Source organism: Rhea americana, unplaced genomic scaffold (assembly GCF_003343005.1).
Source record: "Rhea americana isolate MKP2758 unplaced genomic scaffold, rheAme1 scaffold_346, whole genome shotgun sequence".
NCBI classification, from domain to species: Eukaryota; Metazoa; Chordata; class Aves; order Rheiformes; family Rheidae; genus Rhea; species Rhea americana.
Window position 1 is genome coordinate 332,264 of NW_028186475.1, and position 17,483 is coordinate 349,746.

The window sequence follows — 17,483 nt, forward strand, 5'->3', positions numbered from 1 at the left end:
TCTGGCTTCATGGGAAGACAAAATATTAGACTGTCAGGTAGAAATTATTTATAAAAATTACTTGCTTGTAAACCTTCATCACTGAAAAGTTTCCTTGTGATCTTGATGAATCTGTGATTTTTTTTTCCTTAAGGCGAATCTTAGTCATAGAAAATAGCTGAACATGGTCCCTCATCATCAGCGGTGTGAGACACCGGATATGTGCAAGCTTGTCTAGTTCATTCGTAGTTGATACTTGTTGTCATAATTATCCTGTGCCTTTGTTTTTGTAATAAGGAATTAGACTGATAATAAGCATTTCTTGATCAGCAGAAATTTGGGTCGTGAGAACACCTTTGAGACATCAGCTGGTGAAGATAGCGCCCTTGCCTTTGAGAAGGGGAGTAGAGGAGAGACTTTGCCCACAGGGAGCTTTGGCTCTAGGCAGGGACATGCTACTGCTTCCAGGGCAGTGGCTTTTGGAGGTGAGAAGATGTTACAGCAGAGCTGGTGGGCTCGTAAAAGAGCTTGCCGAGCTTACCATATAAAACTAGGCTTAGGTAGTGACACCAACTGGCTGTTGCTTATTCATTTAGTATTGCATACTGTAAAGTGCTCTTGCAGCTGTCAGTTTAAAATTCCTCGGTATTAAAAAATGTCAGAGAAGTGTTTCATGCAAATTGACCGCAGTATTATATGTATGTGTGGATTTTTTTTTTTCTTTTTTATAATGCACTAAATCTATACTTTAATGCTAAAAACAAAAAGAACTGGTAAGTACCACAGTTCAGCGAACAGTTGTGGTTAAAAATAGGTATATTCCTATATCAGTAAGTAGAGTCATACCAAGAAAATTTATTTCAATATTAAGTGATGTGGGAATGCCTGTTTAATCAGTCAAACTGATTCTTATTAATCTAAAATGAAAAACTCCGCTGGAAATTTGTCATGATGGAACTTGAAAACTAATGAACTGATGTAACCAGAGTTCAGAGATTGAGGGAATGGCTGGAAAATCTGGGTTAGTTGTGTTGCATTTTAAAGACTGAAAGTACATCAGGCTTCCCTTTGCTTGCATGTGCCAAATGATTGATAGACCAATGTTTTTATTTTTTGTGTTGAGTAAGTTTATGGCTTACGGATTCTTCTGCCTTCCAAAGTCATAAAAATATTTTTAATATTCCAGTCAGGATTTAACTCTGTGTAATATTGGCACATAAGGGTGCTGAGTTTCCTTTATGAAAACAAAACAGTCATGAAAATTGAAACAGTATGCCTTCTTATTTTTTTTATGATGTTTAACCATGTCTTTCAGGAACTTGTTTCGGCGATTTGTGTCACAAGCATGAAAAATTTTGTTTCCAAAAATGCATCGAAAATAAACCTACTTTAGGGAAAACAAACTTACTGRTAGCAACCTAGGCTAATGAAACCAGCAAAACCATCTTTATTTTTCAGTTTTTGTTTTGTCTGTTCTTTTTTTGKTTTGTATTTGTTAAATAGAGAATAGATTAGATAATTTCTGTTCTGCCCCRTGTGATCTTGCCCATTCTTATGTGTTTGGGTGTCAGACCTTGTAGGGAGTGTTTAAAAAGAACTTGTGATACCACTTATTTAAACAATTCTCMTGTTTTAGCTTTGGCTACAAACCACTCAGATACGTTCATTTACAAGAAAGTCTGGGCTCTCAAGTTCAYCAGCAATCTTCTCTAACTTTGCCCTGTCTAAGCGTATTTCTAAATCCAAGGATCTGTTGATCATTAGAAACAWGTAGAACAAACAGTCTGAGCTTGCATTGCATTTCTTTGAGCATCTAATGCCTTTAAAGGAGGAGGGAGCAATCGTGTTTGCTGCTGCTGCCTTTCAGGGTGAAACTTGCCAGTGTGCCTCTGAGGTATAGATTGTCGCCTGTGCTATAGATCCCGTTAGACACGTGACCTAGATGTATTTTTCCAAGCTGTGAAGCCGATTCTCTCCCACAGTTTTTTCTTGCCTCCCGTGTTCCTATGGTAACCATGCACACTCTGTCCTCGCAGCGAAGCACTGAAGCTGGCAGCTGCTCAGAAGTCCCAGCAGCTTGCAGCTTTGCAAGAGGAGAACGTGAAACTTGCTGAGGAGCTGGGCAGGAGCAGGGACGAAGTCACCAGTCATCAGAAGGTAGAGTGGCTAGAACGTTTCCTGATCTATGGCTAGAGGTTGTTGCAGTCTGACTGGCTTAAAGCTGTGTAAATGCTGTTTCCACTGATGTCAGAGTGGTGTTGCACTGTGTGTTTGTGATTTAAAGACGAGTTGTTCTGAGAATGCTTTAAAATAAAATTGGAAACCACCTGCATTGGGAGGTTAGAACTGCAGGCTAACAGAAGGTTATGCAACCCGTAAAGGATACTTTGGAGGCTTAGAAAAAAGCATAAATTAAATGTGCTTTAGTCAAATGTATTAAAAGACACTTGCTATTTCTGTCAGGAGTAATTTTGTTATACAACTATGGAAATCTTGATCTACCCTGTACTAAGGGAAGCTAGCTATTTAACTCTCTTATTCCTACCCTCTATTTCACACTAAGAAAGAGTATTTAGGATGTCCTTCAAAACCCTATGTAAAACTACTTGAGCTCTCTCTATACGGAGTGCTATGTGCATGCATGCTTGCTCAAACTTCCTACTGTTCATGTACATGAACACTCTTGCAGCCAGTTGGCGAGTACCAGAGGACTGGAAATGATGTTAGACTTTTTTTCTGGGAGTAGTTTACAGCAAGGAAAGATTTTCTTTTCTTTTCTTTTTTTTTTTTTTTTTAATCATTACATTTGCACATTATTGGAATCTTAAATTTTGCATTTACAGCTTATAATGCTGATATGTGCCAAAACAAAGATAGATTTGCAGCTGTTAAATGTGGTAATATGATGGGTTTATTTTTCTTTCTCCGTTGGAACAGTTTTGGTGACAGCCATGCCATGAATGCATCTTTGGAGGACGTAGTCAAAAAGCAAGAGCTTATAAGACATATGTACTGTCTTTCTCAGATAGCGCTTGTGCAATAGAGGGTATGCCTGTTTCCAGTGACAGCTGAACGGATCATTTTCATTCTACCACAGAGCTTGATGTTTTTAGAGCCAAGAGGATGATTTTTCCTCAGGGGACCTGTTTTGAAATATTGAGGATGGGTAACTATAGAATCTGTCCTCTTTCTAAATCCTTTTGGCTGCTAACAGGAGTGATACATGGACTTCTTCATCCTGAAGAGCCTTTGAAGATGATTAACAAGAGTCCCAGACATGTGGGCTCAGCCACTGACTCATGCTGCATCTCAGTAGTGATGTGTTAAGAGAACACTGTCATCCTAAACAGCCAGTGGGAGCTCTGCTCCCCCCTCCCACATATTTTCTTAAATTATTTCAGAATCTTTGAGGGTAACCTGTCATATTCAGAAAAGGTTGCAACTTAAGGAGTCAGCATATCTTTCTGCTTATCGTATGTAGCCAGAGGTGGTGGTCAGACCACCCTTCAGCCCACAAGGCATAGGCTAGTGATGACTGCTTCAGCCTTGATGACTGTGTCTGGCCTAGCCGTGGATCTGTCAGCAGGGGTCCTCTCCTGTTCCTGGGGCAGAGAGCTGTAATCCATGAAGCACAAAGAATTGTCAGTCATCTTGCAAATTTGAACAGTCTGTCTGCTTATACCATGGTCTTTTCTGCCTGTGAGTAGAAGGATTCAAGATCTGCTGTTTGGGAGATATGCAAGAGCTTGAAGAAATGGTCTGATTGCCTTCTTTAGCCATTTGTGTTGCGTTTTAATCCTTTTCTTGAGGAAGTTGTAGTCTAAATCTTGCAAACGTGGGAATACTGGCTGTTACATTTCTTAAATAAGTTTGTTTGTTTGTTTGTTTGTTTGTTTGTTTGTTTTGGCCACGGTGCATGTAAGTCTAATGAACTGCTTGGCCTTTTAAAAGACTGAAGAGAGGCCTTCAGTATTCCAGGGAATTCTGTCATGGCAAAAGGAACTAAGGTGAAATGGTGTCATGTAAAACGCAGGTAGTCCTCCCAGTGTCACGTAACTAATGAATGCAGCTCTTCTCAGCCCAGTACAGTTCAGTGTACATAGGTGAAATGTGCTGCATATCTGTTCCGGACTGTCATGTATTTCCTGGTTGCTTGGGAGTGGAATCATTCCCTGTTTCATCTGGAGTGCATAAGATGCAAACCCTTCTTTTCAGTCTGAGAAATAGCACTCTTCTCATCTTAGATCTTGCCTAACCTAAACTTACAGTCCAGTTGTTCTATCTTTGATTCTGCCAGGTTCTCTTGAGGAAATGGTTGCAAAACCATAATTTGCCTTGAGGATTCTAGCTTTGATAGCCCTGCCTTAGGCTAATGCAGTCTCACTAATTCCCCTGCCACCTTCCCTTTGCTGTCATTTGGGTGATCATACAGCATTTTTGGGCACTAAATTACAGCATGCTTCTGGATTTCACAGTTCAAGCTGTCTAGGGAGAGAGGAGAAAGTGTTACTGTGAAGAATTGCTCAATTTGGTTTTAGAGATCAAATGACCATCCTGACAACGAAGAAGTTTAACATGGAGCAGAATTGCTTCTGGGGCTGCATTTCATGCAGTGGATATTGAAAAAGCGAGCAGCAGGGAGGAAAGCGCAAGAGTGTAGCAATATTTCAGTCTCTGAGTTTTGTGTGCATGTGCCTATTAAGATGCAGTAGGAAAGGTAGCAAGCATATCTTTTAAGTATTATGAGCAGTTGCTATGGTAACTATATACATTCTAGCAAGTGTGTTAGTCAATTGGGTTAGTGAATCTGTGCCTGCATGTGACACACTTTGCAAAATTAATGAATACTGCTTCATGAATGATTTATCCTGACATCTAAAGGTTAAAGTGTCTTATAGTAAAGATGCTGGGGGGAGGTTATCTATATTGATTCATAAATAATTAGCTGTGTGTAATTAGTTACAGGCTCTCAGTCAGATAGATRCTCAGCTTGGGGAACACTTCTGGCTTCAAATTATCTGTTGTGATATTTAGGGGAGCCCCAGACCTGCCTAGATCTTTTAATTTCATTTGAAACACTGTAGAAAAGAGAGTGAGCAGATCGCTGGAGAAACGTGGGTGAGAGAAGGGAGAGCCTTTCTCCCCTTGTACTCCAGAGCGGCTCGAGGCTTGATCCATGGCTGGACGCAGCTGCAGCAGTGGTTTAGAAGCTGCACAACTCCCTTAACATCTTGCTTTCCTTTTACTTTTCTCTCTTAAACCCACTCCTAGCTTGGTCTGCTCAAAAATTGCTCAGCTGGCTCATCACAGCCAACCAGGTAACTTAACAGGGACGAAAGACGCAAGGTTTATGCTCCCAATCTTAGAGCAGCCTGCAAATGTTGAAGGATTTCTAAGGTAACAGAAACATTTTTCTCTGCTCAAGGTGTTTTCCTGAAAGAAGCAGGTGTGAAAGGAAAGTGTTTCTGTGCTGGGGAAAAGGGCATCTTGGAGCATTGTGGGCATGGCCCCTGGGGAGCAGAGGGTGAAGAGGGTCCCAATGAGGTTTTTCCCACTGCAGGTGGCAGTCAAGAGCGTAAACACCAAAAAGTTAAGCTGTCTCAGGGTGAAATGAAGCAATTTGTTTTGTGGACAGTGCTCGGTAGTGCCAGGTTAAAGGTGCACTGTATGGCCATAGGGCAATGCAAATGCTAACAGAGGAGAACTAGTTCAAAAAAACCCCGTTGAAAACCCATGATATGCAAAGGATTGGAACATGGGTCTGAGGGAGGAGAGGGGACAGATAAAGGATAGCTTTCAGTGAGCTAGGTTTCCGGAGAGATGACTGAATGAATGGTTTATGTACACGTAACTTCCTTGTGTGAATCAAGATAAAACAAAACTTCTACTGGGATTTACAAATGAAACATTCTCAGAATTTCCCCATGCTTTTTTTCTTTCTCTTCTTTCTCATCAGGGTATATACATAAAAGGAGTTCAGAGTGATCATATATAGGCTGCGAGTGTGTAGGAAGCATACAAAAATCCTTGAAACTGGGAGATCTATTTTGTGCTGCCAGTGAAATTGCTACTTTTGACTTGCCTGCAGGAAAACTTTGGCCATACCCTCATGCTACTAAGCAGTTCAGCAGCCTTACACAGCTCATCTGTGTGGTCAATTGCCATTAGAGAAACATTTTGATTTCTTTGGGACCTTTTAATATAAAAATTCTTTACACTCTTCTGGTRTCTGTTATTCATGCAAATGAAGTTGTCTATGTAAGCCCTAGCAAAACAATACCACCAATCCTAAGCCAGGAAGGTTTACTCCATGTCAGTACATGGAGTTGACACAAAATATGGAGGAAACAATTATCTAGGTGAGCTGCATCAGCCTACAACTGGAGGCTAGCAGATGAGCTTCCTCCTCATTGGGACGTGCTTTCCTCTGCTCTTTACAAAGGATTGTACACTCTCGGTGCTTATCTGTGTCCACACTTGAATGTCTGCAGAGTGTTAGAAGTATTTATTCAGCAATAGACTTTCCTGTTGCTCCCAGGACACTGATGCTTCCATTTTAAATGTATGTATAGCTAATCCTGAGGATGGATGTTGAAGGCTTGCAAAATCTAAACAGAGGTTGTGTTCAAGGCATATCTGGTTGTTAGTATAAGCAGTTCTTTTGAGCAGTAACTTCTGACGCTGACCATGGAGCAATTACGGAGAAAGGGAAAAGGCTGAAGTGGGGAACAAAATTCATTGACTTGAAAGATATTTAGTCTCTTAACTTTCTCAGAAGCTCTCAGTTACTCCAGTATATCTGCTGTGGTCAGGGTTTTTTGTTTGTTTGTAGGTTTTTTTGTTTGTTTTTTAACCTATGTGCAGTTGTCAGTTTAGACCCCCCAGGAACCTGCAGAAACAATATTTTCAGTTGAAGGTTTTACTAGTTAATATTCCTGGTCASTGAACAATTTGTGTTTGTTTATGTTGTCCTAGGAGAAAATTGATTACTTTGACAGAAGAATTTTAGGCTCCTTAACCTCTTCTAGATTTGTTTTATGATGATAATGGTGCTATGATATGYTAAACTAAGCAAACAATTCTTAATGTGTTCACTCTATGTTCTCTTTTCATATTTGTGTTTTAGCTGGAAGAAGAGAGATCAGTACTCAATAACCAGTTATTAGAGATGAAAAAGAGGTAAGTTCTTCTGATGTGCATTTAACTACACAGTCCTACAGAAAACATGAGAAAACATAGTATGAAAACAGTACTAAGAAAAAAGCAGTTCTTTTATATTTTAAATCCTGAGGTTGCTGCGAAGATAGGCTTATAGATGATGTTCTCTACACTTTCTTCACTAAGAGTAAGATGAAAATGTATCTATATTAATATAAAAACACGCTAAGAAGTGGTATTTACCATTTAGTTATATGTGTCTTGCATTATGGTAGTTCATTTTCAGTAACCAGCTTAGTGTTTGGTTTTAGTCTGCTCTGGAGTATTGGGTTGCCCATCGGTCTGAGAAAGATGCAGACCCTCACCAGTTAAGGTCTTACAGAATGACAGAAAATTTTAGTGGTGCTAGGGATTGTTACTAAAAAGGAGGGAAATCCTCACCCTCACCTCCAGCAATTATTCAGCTTTGAATTTATTGTTTTTAAGGTTTTGAGATGTTCACTGTAGCAGTAGTTATTGTAGTTCATTCAGCACTGTTTTTAAATACCAGGAGATTTGTCCTGGGTGACTGAGGCATCCCTTTGTAAACACCACTATTCAGTAAATGGTCCCAATTACAAAATGTGCTGTCTTTCTGTTGCATGTAGGGAAAGCTAACTGGCTAAGTACAGTTAGAAAAATGTAGATTTTCTAAAAGAATTTGTATAAATTGCTAGGAAAAAAAGACGCAGCTCTCCATGACACCAGGAAAAACAAAGAAACAAAACCCTGTTTGTAATTTCCTCTATCAATAATGATAGGGCAGAGAACAGTGAATGGCACCCTGGTATTCATGCACATCCTTAACTATTCAGCACTTTATTCCCTAATAATTTGATTTTTTTGGGGGGGGGGGTCATATTGCTAAATATCACACTTCTTTAAAGGTCAGTGTGCACATGGGATATTACACAAGCTAAAGTTTCCTCAGAGAATGTAAATTTAATTAGTTCCCATAAGTAGAAGCAAAATAAATAGTTGAAAGTCCAATTTTAATCAGCCTTTTAAACTGGATCACTCAGACTTTAGCTGCAAAGTGGTGTGTGTGTGTGTGGTTGTTTGTTTGTTTGAGGAGAATTGAAGGAAGAGAGAGATGAAAAGTCTTAAACTTATGTAAATTGTAGGCTTTTTGACATTACACCATATGAGGATTATCTCCAGAACAGCTAAAGTGGAGGAAGGGAGGGAAAAGGAGAGCGATGTTAGTGCTCCTGACTGCTTTGCAGCTGTTTATAGCCATTATTTAACATGTTTAAAAATATTCCAAATGGCTGTGAGAGTTATTTTAAATAGTATAACTCCTGGCAGTTACTTTTACCCTGAGGAAAGGATGGAGGGAATGAGGCCCCAAGACTTCTTCAATAGTTTCTAGCAGTTCTGTTTCCTGGTATATATTTTAAATTCAAACTCTGCAGTAAGTTATAAAAAGCAAGGTGTGTAGCCCTGATTTTCTTTCTCCTGAGTTTGATTTTTTTTTCATATCTACACTGAACATATCTAGTTGTTAATTTTATGTATGTTTTTACCCTGCGTGAGCTATTTGAAATAAACCTAGATAACTGTGTTATTGTTAAAGTGAATCTTAATGTTACTCTGTGTCCGATACATTTGTCTTTGCCAACCTCCAGTCAGTTACACTGAGATGCCCAGATTTGCTCTGACTGGGTTAATGACATGTTTCTCAACAGTGTTGGATAAACTCCAATAGAAAGGGTAAAACAAGTAGCAAAAACAGTCAGCTTCATTGAAACAGACTGCAGGCCACTAGGTGTCAAAATATGCATATAACACAAGATATTGCTACTAACAAAAAAGTTGGGATGAATAAAGATCTACATAAATAAATAAAGTGTATATTCCAGAATTTCACTGAAGCTGATAATGAGTTTTGTCATCTTTATTTGTTTCAGTATCTCAGGCTTTTAAGAAAAAAAAATCTTCTTCCCCCCCCTCAATTAGATCAAATCTCTAGCAGCATTCACATCTCTTCCACCCACAGAAATTGTCTTCCTTTATTTTAGCAGACTTTCTCTATGAAATAGTCCAGCTAAGAATGTTGAGTGTTTAATATTTATGAAACTAAGGGGATTCTGTGTTACTTCAGCTCATTAGATTCATTGTGGGTTGCTGACTGTCTTACTGTCTTTGAGCTTGCGCTACTTATCGATACTCATTTCATTCCTCTCTCTTCCCTTTCCTGCCCTTGCTTCCTTTGCTATATCTGTGTGTCTTTAATGGTAAGACTCAAGAAAGTCTATCCACGTTACAATAAATAATTTTTTTAAGTAAAGTTGTTGTACATATTTTGGCTGCCTTTGTCCCTCGGTGTCTTGCTTTTGTTTTGTAACAAAATCAGCAATATATATTTTATATATATGTATAAAAATATATATAATCTATATTTTTTTACGAAGACAAGAAAGCCCCTTGGTGCAAATTTAGTTCTTCCTTACAGTCTTTTGCATTTCTATTCCACGTTTCTAACATGTGGTTCTTGTTATCTTGCATTTTTAAAGCTTGCCCAGTAACACTTTAAGGTATTTGCTTCATTCTTAGAATTTCTTATTTTTGTGGTAAGGGAAGAATCTGGGTAACTTTTTTAAGGTTAAAAAAAAAACAACAAAAAACAACTCTTTCCCATGACTTCCATACACTACTCAAAATATGGTTTAAGTTCCTCATGAAAGTAGAATTTTTAAATGGAATGTAAAATGATAAAGTATTGTTTAGTAATTTTTTTTAATTCCTTCAGATAAGCGCATGTTTTGGGCTTGAATTGGCAGGGGGAAGGGTTTAAGTTCACTCTACCAATTTTTTTTCTGATAAATGTTTTCCACAAGATTTTTTTTTCTTGCAAGTAATCAATATTTAGTTATTTCACATTCACCATATGCTGCTCAAGTTTACTGCCCTCATACTGCCCCTCATATGAATCGCATTATAAGTTGAAGCAGAGAACATCAGTGGGGTAGATTCTCTGCTGATGCGGGAAGTGAGCTGTGCTCCAGGCTCAAGTGAAAGGAATTAAAATGACATATACCTACACTATCTGTAGGCTTTTCAGTTTACAGCTCCGGTTTGAGGCACTCTGAAATGCACAAAGTTTGAAGTCTTGTTTCTATAGAAAATGTCGTATAAAAGAAAAAGAATGCTACAAAGCAGAGAGACCTTCCCCCCGCCCCGTTATTTTCTCTCCTTTTTCTTATCTTGTTTCTCTATCCTTGTGTTAGTGCTGTAGACTCCTATATTGCATTCGTAAATATATCTGTATAGGCTCTCAAACCATGTTGCCTTTTTCAACCACCTAAATGCTTGTGCCTCGCTTTTACCAAGACCAATAAATAGTAGGCTAACCACTTATGTGCAAAAAAATATCTAGTATCTGGTCTTGATCTCTAAGATGGGGATCTGACCAAAAAGTGGAAACATTGGCTTAATAACAACCTCTTGAGCATGAGACAAGTTGCTGGGGTCCCACCTGCCCTTCTACAGCTGCATGAAGAGCAGAGAGAAACCTGGGCGAACTCTCAGGTATGGGAGAGCAGCAATTTCAAGATGTATCGTAATGCTTCCCCGTCTTAAAAGCACCCAGTGGAGTTGCAGCTCTGTGGACTGGAAAGGGCAGCTCTGCTAGTCAGCAGCCTTCTTCCCAGCATCTGATACGCTGAAGAGACATTTTTTCCCCACACTTGTTTTCTCTTGCACTGCTGTGAGCTCCAGTTCAGCAAAGCATTTGAAAATATGGGTTAGGCTAGAACATGTAAATATTCCTGCTAAAGAAAACTGAGACTGCTCTCATGCTTTCAGTGCTCTGTTGAATCAGGATTGGCAAAGGATTTTGAGGAGGTCGATTAAATGTTGTTGCCCTTTCTGTTAACAGGAGTATAAGCTTGTATTTGAAGGCAAGATTGTGCAGTCTGCAGCTCGTTGTGTTTCTGTTTACATTAATTCTCTCATTGTAAAAATATACCAAAACCAAAACCAACCTTTTGATTCTTGTGTGGTGGCCACACCAGCGTTTCTAAACCCCAGATTCTCCACTTGCTGCTTCCATTCCTGAGTATAATCTTAACAATGAAAGAATTACATTAATTGTGCTCTCATTGTTGGGTTTCCTATTTATCTTGAGTCACTGAGAGTATTGTATTTCATGGTCTGGGTATCGTGGCTCTCACTAACTGTAGATACCATGGTTATGAAAACTTTTCAGTTTGGGCCTATCAGCTGTCACCTACCCACTGTGCACCATCACACAAGGACGTGTTCTGCTCTTAATGTTTCGAACAGTCCTAAAAGAGTGTAGTTTTGTTTAGTTACTTGGATGAAATCATTATGCCTTTTGGTCTCTTTGAAGTGTTGTATTTTGTCCCGGATGTACGTTCGGATAGGCTAGCATTAGCTCCTGCAAAACTGGCAACAAGAAAAAGCAGCTAAATTCTGGGGCAATGAGGCTGATTTTCTAAACTGAGATGCATGAAATTGCATAGAAAACAGGCTTCATCTTCAGAAGCTTCGTTGCTCTCTAGATAAATAAACAGAAATCGCAGAAGCAATAAGTGCTTTTCGGGGGTGGAGGAGGAAGGTGACATTACAGCTTGTTAGGAATTTCTGTAGCAATAGCCCTGGCATCAGGGGACAGTTACTCATGTGTGTGTATTTTGTGACCTGTCGGGAAGACTTGTTAGTATTAGTGCAAAGACTGCCATGGCCTCCAGTTCAGCAGTGCCCTCCCGACTGCCCCGCAGCAAAGGGGGCACGACTTTCCCCTGCTGAAGCACTGCTGATGCCATCAGCTGGCATCTAGACTGCTGAAAGCTCCTGCYGTCACCGCCTTAAAGGGTGGTGCTGAGGCTCCTCCAGCCTGGGGTTAACTGTAAAATGTGGTGCTTACCGGGTGCAGYTTCACATCACCTGTTAACTCTTTGGATTACTTTTGAAATCATTAGATCATGAATACAAAAAGTACCAAATGTTTTCCTGATATTCTAATGCTGGGTGTGTGGTAGCTATGATGTTCTAAGGACACCAGCAGTAATTCTAGGTAAAAGTCGTAGCTCTTTTTAGATCAACTGGAAAAAGTTGGGAAAACAGACAGAATTGTTTGTATGTAGGGAAGGTTTGTGCCTGGCTTGGAGGATTTCTTTTTAAAGCTGCTTTTCTTGAGGTAAAACAAATTCTAAATAGTTTTCTGCTGAAACAGTAGCTGTTAAAGGCCCAGAAGTTCTTAAAGTTTACATCTCTGGCAATCATGTTGTTATTGAAATTAGTGAGGACCAACTGATATTTCCAGCATCATCAATGCTTTGCATGACAAMTTGTATAATGAGCTTTGCATGTATGTTTTGTTGCTTGTTAATAATTTTCAAGAAGTAACAAAACTTTGAAGTTAGGTTTGTGGAAAATTCTGTGAGAAATGCTTGTTTATCCTATATCTCCCCAGTCTATTAACTTTTTTGTTTAAATTCAAATGGATACGATGATATGCAGATTCTGGCATGTGCTACATAGGTAAACTTTTTGCTTTGTTTCCACAGTTGTAAAATCTGAAATGTTTTTGCATATATTAAATCTCAGTCATGTGCAGAATTGAAATTTGTTTTTAAGAACCACTTTTTACAGTAGTTTAATATTTGAAATTAAATTGAACTTCTTTAGGCAACAATAATTAAACTTTTCTTTAGATGATTTCTGGTTGTATTTGGTTTTCTTTTAGGGAATCAACATTAAAAAAAGAAATTGATGAAGAGAGAGCATCGTTACAAAAATCCATCAGTGTTACTAGTGCCTTGATCTCACAGAAGGATGAAGAACTGGAAAAACTCAGAAATGAGGTACAATCTTGGAAATGCAGTGGTCAGACTGCTAGATGTTTTGCTTTTGTGAGCCTATTGTTTTAGGAAGTGTTTGRCTTGGTATGATTGCTACTAAAGAGCTGGCTAATTCTCTGTTTACTTGAGCGTATAATTAAAGCTTAAATCCTAAGATATCTGTGCCTAGTTCAGGTGACTGCTGACATATTTTGGGTGGCTGTTTAGCCCGTACTGCTAAGAGTGTTCTACTTGTGTTTTGACTTCATTCTGGATGACCTAAGCATTTTCAAATAATTCTTGCAGATCACAGTGCTCCGTGGAGAAAATGCTTCTGCAAAAACCTTGCAGTCGGTGGTTAAGTCACTGGAGTCTGATAAGTTGAAGCTTGAGGAAAAGGTGAAGAACTTGGAGCAAAAACTCAAGGAAAACAAGAAACAGCCTTTAACTGTAACTAGCTCCTCAGGTAAAAGAGTGCACCGTTTACTCTGTGCTTTCAGCTTTAATCTTCTTGTATATTTTCACATCTTTGATGCCCACTGTTAACCAGGTAGTTCAAAGGAGGTTTAACTAATGGAACCTCCTGATAAATATGGCTTGCTTGTTGTAGATCCCATGCAAGATTTGAATGAAGGGAATCTGACTAACTGTAAAATATGAAGGCTACTGACATTACCAGTTCACCACATTTATACTAGGGGCAGTGGCAATTTGATCTGAAGTGGAACATGCATAAACCGTTCCAAAATGTTATCCCTTCCATGATGTAGACTTTCTGCTCAAGAGGCTTCCTTAGACCAATTTTGCTTTTTTCCTCTTGTAGTTGCAAAGTAACGTGTAGGCAGCATAACAAAATTACCTACCTGACCACAGGACTGGGAATCCAACATTTCAGACACTCATTCTTTCCTGATGTGGAGCTTCATAAGCTCTGTACTACTGCAGTCTCATCTTTGCAACAGAAAGGAGAGTTTCCTTGCAGATTTGTAAACTACAGAAATGCATATATTTTTGTATTTAAATAAATAATATGTAATAGTGAATAAGCTTCTGTAATGCACTGGTCAAAAAAAATCCAAAAAAGCTCACACTATTTCTGTCTCTGACTAAGCCATTGTATGCTTCATAATTTAGGTTATTGGCTATTTATATCTTTTTCTTTCTTTCTTTTTTTTTTTTTTTTTAAGGTGACACTGCCACTAATCTACTTCAAGATGAAAGTGCAAAGGAGAGTCAGGTATTTAGTCTGAAATATCAGCATATTAAAACAGCAATGTGGCTTTAGCAAGCAGAGTGAAATATTTTTCCAAGGACAGTTCCTATCAAATCTTATAAATCAGAATTATAATAAGCTAATTTTCTTTCCCCTTCTGTTTGTGAGGCAAAATATTAATGTCAGGAAATATTAATAAGTGATGAGCTGTACTGGAGAAATAGTTTAGGCTATAGGGGCATGAGGAAGGAAGCAGGAAGGCAGGATGCTTTAGCAGGACTGGCAGGTTTTGAGCCTCAGCCCCTTGGTGAGGGATAGCCCAGCAGAGCACGCTCGTAGGGCTTTCCAGATCTGTTCTTTCCAAAGGCTTCTCAGACACGGAGGAGGAGTGAGCTGCGGCCCGTGGAAATGCGGTGCTGGCCGTCTTGGAGAAAGGGGCTATCCAAGTGCTGATGCCAGTTCTAAGCTTCTGCAATTGAAAACTTTTATCTTTGCTATTTTTARCTGCAGAACTTGCTCATAATTAGAGTTGGCAATAATGGAGTAAGGAATTTGCTTAGTTAGAATATACTTGGTAACATATTTAGGAGAAACGTTTATGATAGAGTATGATTATCATGAAAAACATGTAAAGTGCTGCTGAGCAACAGGCTGTCTGTGACAACAAATGCCTAGGAAACAAGGTTATAATAATACTTTCTGCTTATTATGAAAGTTCTTGTTAGATCACAGATGTCAGTTGCTTGGATAAAAATGTTCTTCCTAGTAACATAGTCTATGCAGAGATCGGCAGTAGTATGATTAACATACTAACCACCTTTTTGTTTTCTTCTTTTTCCTCCTTGCATCCCTTGCATTCATCCGCTGCTGGCAACGCTTTCTTCCAATCAGCATATGGTTTGTTCTGCTTCTCGGCTTTTTATTTCGTTTGCTATGTTAATTTCTTGTGCATTATTTGACCACTTGCCTTTCAGCCTTGGGACAACTTGTGCAGTGCTTGTGCAGTGCTGCCCTACTGATCTGTATGACTCTGTGGCTCAAACTTGCTTTGGGAGACGTGTTTGGAGAGAATGCGTGCGCTGCACTGTCCTGCTGCGCCCTCAAGGCGGAACTGCAGGTTCAAAGAAACACAGAAGCTGTTCTGATCAGGATTATACAACTTGCTTTTGTGTTTATAGTGCAGCATTAAGAAAAAGAAATTGGTCTGTCGGTGCTGGGTGGAGACCCGCCAGTGTCTGTCAGGCGTGTTGGCGGTTGGGTGGAACTACTTGGCTCCCTGGGCAGAAATTGTTTGGAGGGTCTCAAAGGTTTTTTTAGGAGAGTCTTCACCATTCCTGCCCCTCATTCTCTTGGTCTCCCCACATCCTCTCTGTAATGCAATGGTCTAATGGTCAGAATTAACCTGGATATGTACATGTTGTTCTGAGGGGCATTTCTTTGTTGCTTATTTTCGCTGGAAGTGCAGTCCTAAACCTGCTGACTGTCCTTGTTCTTGAATGTCATAGATTGACTTCCTCAATTCAGTGATAGTTGATCTGCAAAGGAAAAATGAAGAACTGAAGCTGAAGGTGCAAACAATGTGCGAAGCAGCCCTCAATGGCAATGAAGAGGAGCTAATTAATTATGACAGGTATCAATCTTAAAGGAAAACTTGGTTTGTGTTTCAGAAGCTGTTGCCAGCCGTCAGTTTTGTTTGCTGCGGCTGTCAAGGACAAACACAAATTTCTTGTGAACTTAGGGTGACTGAATCCAGCCTCCTTTTAGGTCCATTATTGCTGTGAATCTGGTGGTGAAAAAACTCTGCAGTTGTGATAAACCCTGGTTTATCTTCTTATGTTTGCTGTCAGTCTTGGTTGTCCCTTTCCAGATTCAGAAGTGTCTTTACTCTTAAGAGGCTAGTACCTGCTTTGAGATGTGGGGATCCAGTCCAGTGAGAAACAACTCAAACCTATTTGAAATATTCTAACTTGAGATCTCAACAACAACAAAAAACTATTTTACCAGTTTACTTTTGTTTTTAATAATATTTGTATCTGTGGATACATTTACACACACAGAGCCAGTTTGTTTAGTTAATGTTACAGCATAGGGGAATCTGGGGAACTGCAGGACGTGTCAGAAGATTTTTCCGGAGCATTTTTGTAATTCCTTGTTGGTTTTTGTTGACCACTGTCGTGTTTCCTTGGTTTTAATAATAATGAGGCAGGGGAGTAGGCCTTTCTCTATTGAGGAGAAGTATCCTGCCTGACTTGTGCTGGTACTGATCTTGCAGTGAGGAAGAAAGCCAATCAAAGAGGAAACCTCGCCTCTTCTGCGATATCTGCGATTGCTTTGATCTTCATGACACTGAAGACTGTCCAACCCAGGCACAGATGTCCGATGATCCTCCCCATTCAACCTACCATGGCAGCAGGAAGGAAGAGCGCCCGTATTGTGATATTTGTGAGGTGTTTGGGCACTGGACAACCAATTGCAATGATGATGAGACCTTCTGATGCAGTTCAAGGCCAGGAGAACAAACTGTTTGTACGCACTAACTGGACGATTTATACCACCAGCATTTGTGTGTGCAGATGTCAGGAAAAGGGACTGCATTTCTTGACCCCTTGCTGTCGTTCTCCTCACTCATCCACTCCAGAATCAAACTGATAAATATTTTGCTCTTCCACTAATAAATACCGTATTCCCCTTTAGTAAACTTAAGTGAAATATAAATAAATGATTTAACAAATGATTTTATGCTGTTTCTTCCCACCTTTTGGGTTTGTACAATCTCTAACAGGATCTGCCCCCCCTACCCTTGCATCTATTGATGGGAAAACATGTATAGAAGAGTGCTGCAGTTATGTTAAAGCTTATTTAAATACCTTAAAGATTATGCTGTTAATTTTCATATTTGCACTAAACCATTAAGGCTGCATTTGTACATGTAGATTTTTATGCTTTTTTTCTTTTTTTTTGACACTGGAATGGGTTGGGAAATATTTCATCTTTATTTTCATTTACTCATTAACTGTTTTATTGCGCTTTCGGTCAATGAATGCGAGCTCAGTGCACTACCCCGCTGGCTGTAGTGCCTTGTTTTCAGTTTGACCACGGTGTGAAATGCAAAAAATCATGAAGCAGGTAAGAAAAAAGATAAGCTGCTGTGGGGGCTTCTTTAGAAACCTTGTATGCTGTGCACAGTGTGGTGTGACATCCCCCTTTTTGCGTTCTTTCCACTTCTATATAGCGTGCGTGTGCGAGTTGTGTGTGTGTATATACGTATGTATATTAAAATTATATTT

At 39.3% G+C, this 17,483-nt stretch overlaps 1 protein-coding gene across 7 annotated transcripts in view; it reads left to right on the plus strand.

Moving 5' to 3' along the window:
• The window catches only part of CLIP1 (CAP-Gly domain containing linker protein 1), an 80,685-nt gene extending 63,202 nt beyond the window's left edge, over positions 1-17,483 (plus strand). For all 7 annotated transcript variants that reach the window (XM_085311639.1, XM_085311641.1, XM_085311642.1 and 4 more), the window contains 7 exons: positions 2,016-2,136; positions 7,106-7,158; positions 12,890-13,007; positions 13,290-13,449; positions 14,171-14,220; positions 15,702-15,826; positions 16,469-17,483. In XM_085311639.1, coding sequence (XP_085167765.1) covers positions 2,016-2,136; positions 7,106-7,158; positions 12,890-13,007; positions 13,290-13,449; positions 14,171-14,220; positions 15,702-15,826; positions 16,469-16,691 — 850 coding nt within the window. In that variant the 3' untranslated portion in view covers positions 16,692-17,483. The remainder of the gene's footprint in view (positions 1-2,015; positions 2,137-7,105; positions 7,159-12,889; positions 13,008-13,289; positions 13,450-14,170; positions 14,221-15,701; positions 15,827-16,468) is intronic.